Genomic DNA, 1,997 nt, shown 5'->3' on the forward strand with positions numbered 1-1,997 from the left:
CGCATCGACAGCCGGTCGACTCCCTCCTGGTAACCACCTCTGTCCCCACAGGAAGGCCTGGGCCCCGGGGACACCACCAGCACGTTCTGCGGGACCCCCAATTACATCGCCCCGGAAATCCTGCGTGGAGAGGAGTACGGTGAGCACGGGTGGGGGGGGGGGACCTCCAGAAGCCCCTCTTGGGGACGTGGTCACAGGGCAGAGAGGGAGGGCGGGGCCTGGCCCAGCGCCAAGAGGCTCACTGACCAGGTTACAGCTGAAACGCTCGCCCCTACCTTGTGCCCAGCCCCGGCCGCCCTCTGGCCTCTGCCCTGTTTGAGCCCCGCAGCCCCCTCCGTGGCCTCAGGTGTTGGCCCGAGTGTCCCCGGAGGAGGGCCCTGGGCAGGAGGCCTCGTAAGGACGAGCCCTGAGGGCTGGGAGGAGGGAGAGGCTGGCAGAGCCAGACAGCGCCCTGAGGCAGGGGTACCGCCAGGGCGATGCAGGAACCTGCCCTCTCCGAAGATCTGTGCCCGCCTCCACCCGTCCCCCTCCGGGGAGCAGACAGGAGATGGTGGGACCTGGGCCGGCATTTTCTTTATTTTTTTTCCTAAATTTTTTTATATGTGTTCATTGATTTCAGAGAGGAAGGGAGAGGGAGAGAAAGATAGAAATATCAACGATGAGAATCATTGATCGGCTGCCTCCTGCAGCACGTGCCCTTGACGGGAATCAAACCCCGGACCTTTCAGTCCACAGGCTGGCGCTCTATCCATTGAGCCACACCAGTCAGGGCCTGGGCCGTCATTTCAACCACGCGGCTCCCAGATGTGCCGTCACACATGCCTAAACCGTTTCTCTGTCGTTGGAAGGGGGCGGGCAGGGTGGGCAGCGCTGGGGCCGCTACCCTGACGTCACAGCCAGAGGAGGCAGGTCGCTGGCCCCAGGGAGAGACCCCCCAAGCCTGCAGTGGGCTGCCTACCCCCCCCCCAGACGTTCTGCAGGTCAGCTGTGCTCCACCATGAAGCCAAAACAGTGAGCGTAGAAAACCTGTAGCAAGTGTCGTAGAGAGGGGGCCATTCGGACGAGCAGGAACGAGAGAGCACTGCTGTCCCACCCATCGGCTCAGCTGGATGTGTGTGTGCGGGGGGGAGCAGCGTGGGGTGTGTGGGTGGAGGTCAAGGGTGGATTGCAAGGCCAGGTGAAAGCCCAGACTCCAGGGCAGAGCCAGGTCGGGGTTCCCGGCCTTGCGGTGAGCAGCGCTGCGAGCAGGAAAGACTGGCCCCCGGACGCGGGCGCGGGAGTCGGACACGTTACACCCGAGACGGCCCCCGGGCTGATGGGCCTGTGCCCCCAGGGTTCAGCGTGGACTGGTGGGCGCTGGGCGTCCTGATGTTCGAGATGATGGCTGGGCGCTCCCCCTTCGACATCATCACCGACAACCCCGACATGAACACGGAGGACTACCTGTTCCAAGGTGAGGGGGCTGGAGGGTCCCCGTTCTCAGACCCGGTGGGGGCGGGGGCTGCCCCTTCCAGCCACCCTAGGGCTCCCTGCCACCCAGGGCACCTGCCCCTGCGCCCGGCCTGGGTTGTCCCCGCATTGCCCTCTGGTGGCCGAGTGCGGAAGGGCCCAGGGACACTGGTTCATCCGGGATGAACACCTTCAGCCATGGGTGCGGGTCTGTGGGTGGCAGACCCTGCTGGGCTGTCGGAAGGTCCCAGGGCCCTGCCCGGGGCTCCCTCACTGCGGGCCCAGCAGGCGGGGGCTGGCGGGGACGCGGCCTCTCACCATGACCCCTCCGCAGTGATCCTGGAGAAGCCCATCCGCATCCCCCGGTTCCTCTCGGTCAAGGCCTCCCACGTCCTGAAGGGGTTCTTGAACAAGGTACACTCGCAGCCGGAACGCCGCCGCCACCACCCGGGGTCCTGCGCCCTTCGGGGCCGAGCTCCATTACCGGCTCGGTCACTCCCGGGGCTCTGGGTGCCTGGCGGGTGGGAGCTGCCTCCTAGTCCAGCTTG

At 65.9% G+C, this 1,997-nt stretch overlaps 1 protein-coding gene across 1 annotated transcript in view; it reads left to right on the plus strand.

The window, feature by feature from the left end:
- PRKCZ (protein kinase C zeta) overlaps positions 1-1,997 on the plus strand; it is a gene marked incomplete at its 5' end in the record, with an annotated part of 67,508 nt that overhangs the window by 64,710 nt on the left and 801 nt on the right. The window contains 3 exons of the mRNA XM_015569687.1: positions 34-139; positions 1,334-1,453; positions 1,784-1,863. Coding sequence (XP_015425173.1) covers positions 34-139; positions 1,334-1,453; positions 1,784-1,863 — 306 coding nt within the window. The remainder of the gene's footprint in view (positions 1-33; positions 140-1,333; positions 1,454-1,783; positions 1,864-1,997) is intronic.

Source organism: Myotis davidii, unplaced genomic scaffold (genome assembly GCF_000327345.1).
Source record: "Myotis davidii unplaced genomic scaffold, ASM32734v1 scaffold586, whole genome shotgun sequence".
NCBI lineage: Eukaryota > Metazoa > Chordata > Mammalia > Chiroptera > Vespertilionidae > Myotis > Myotis davidii.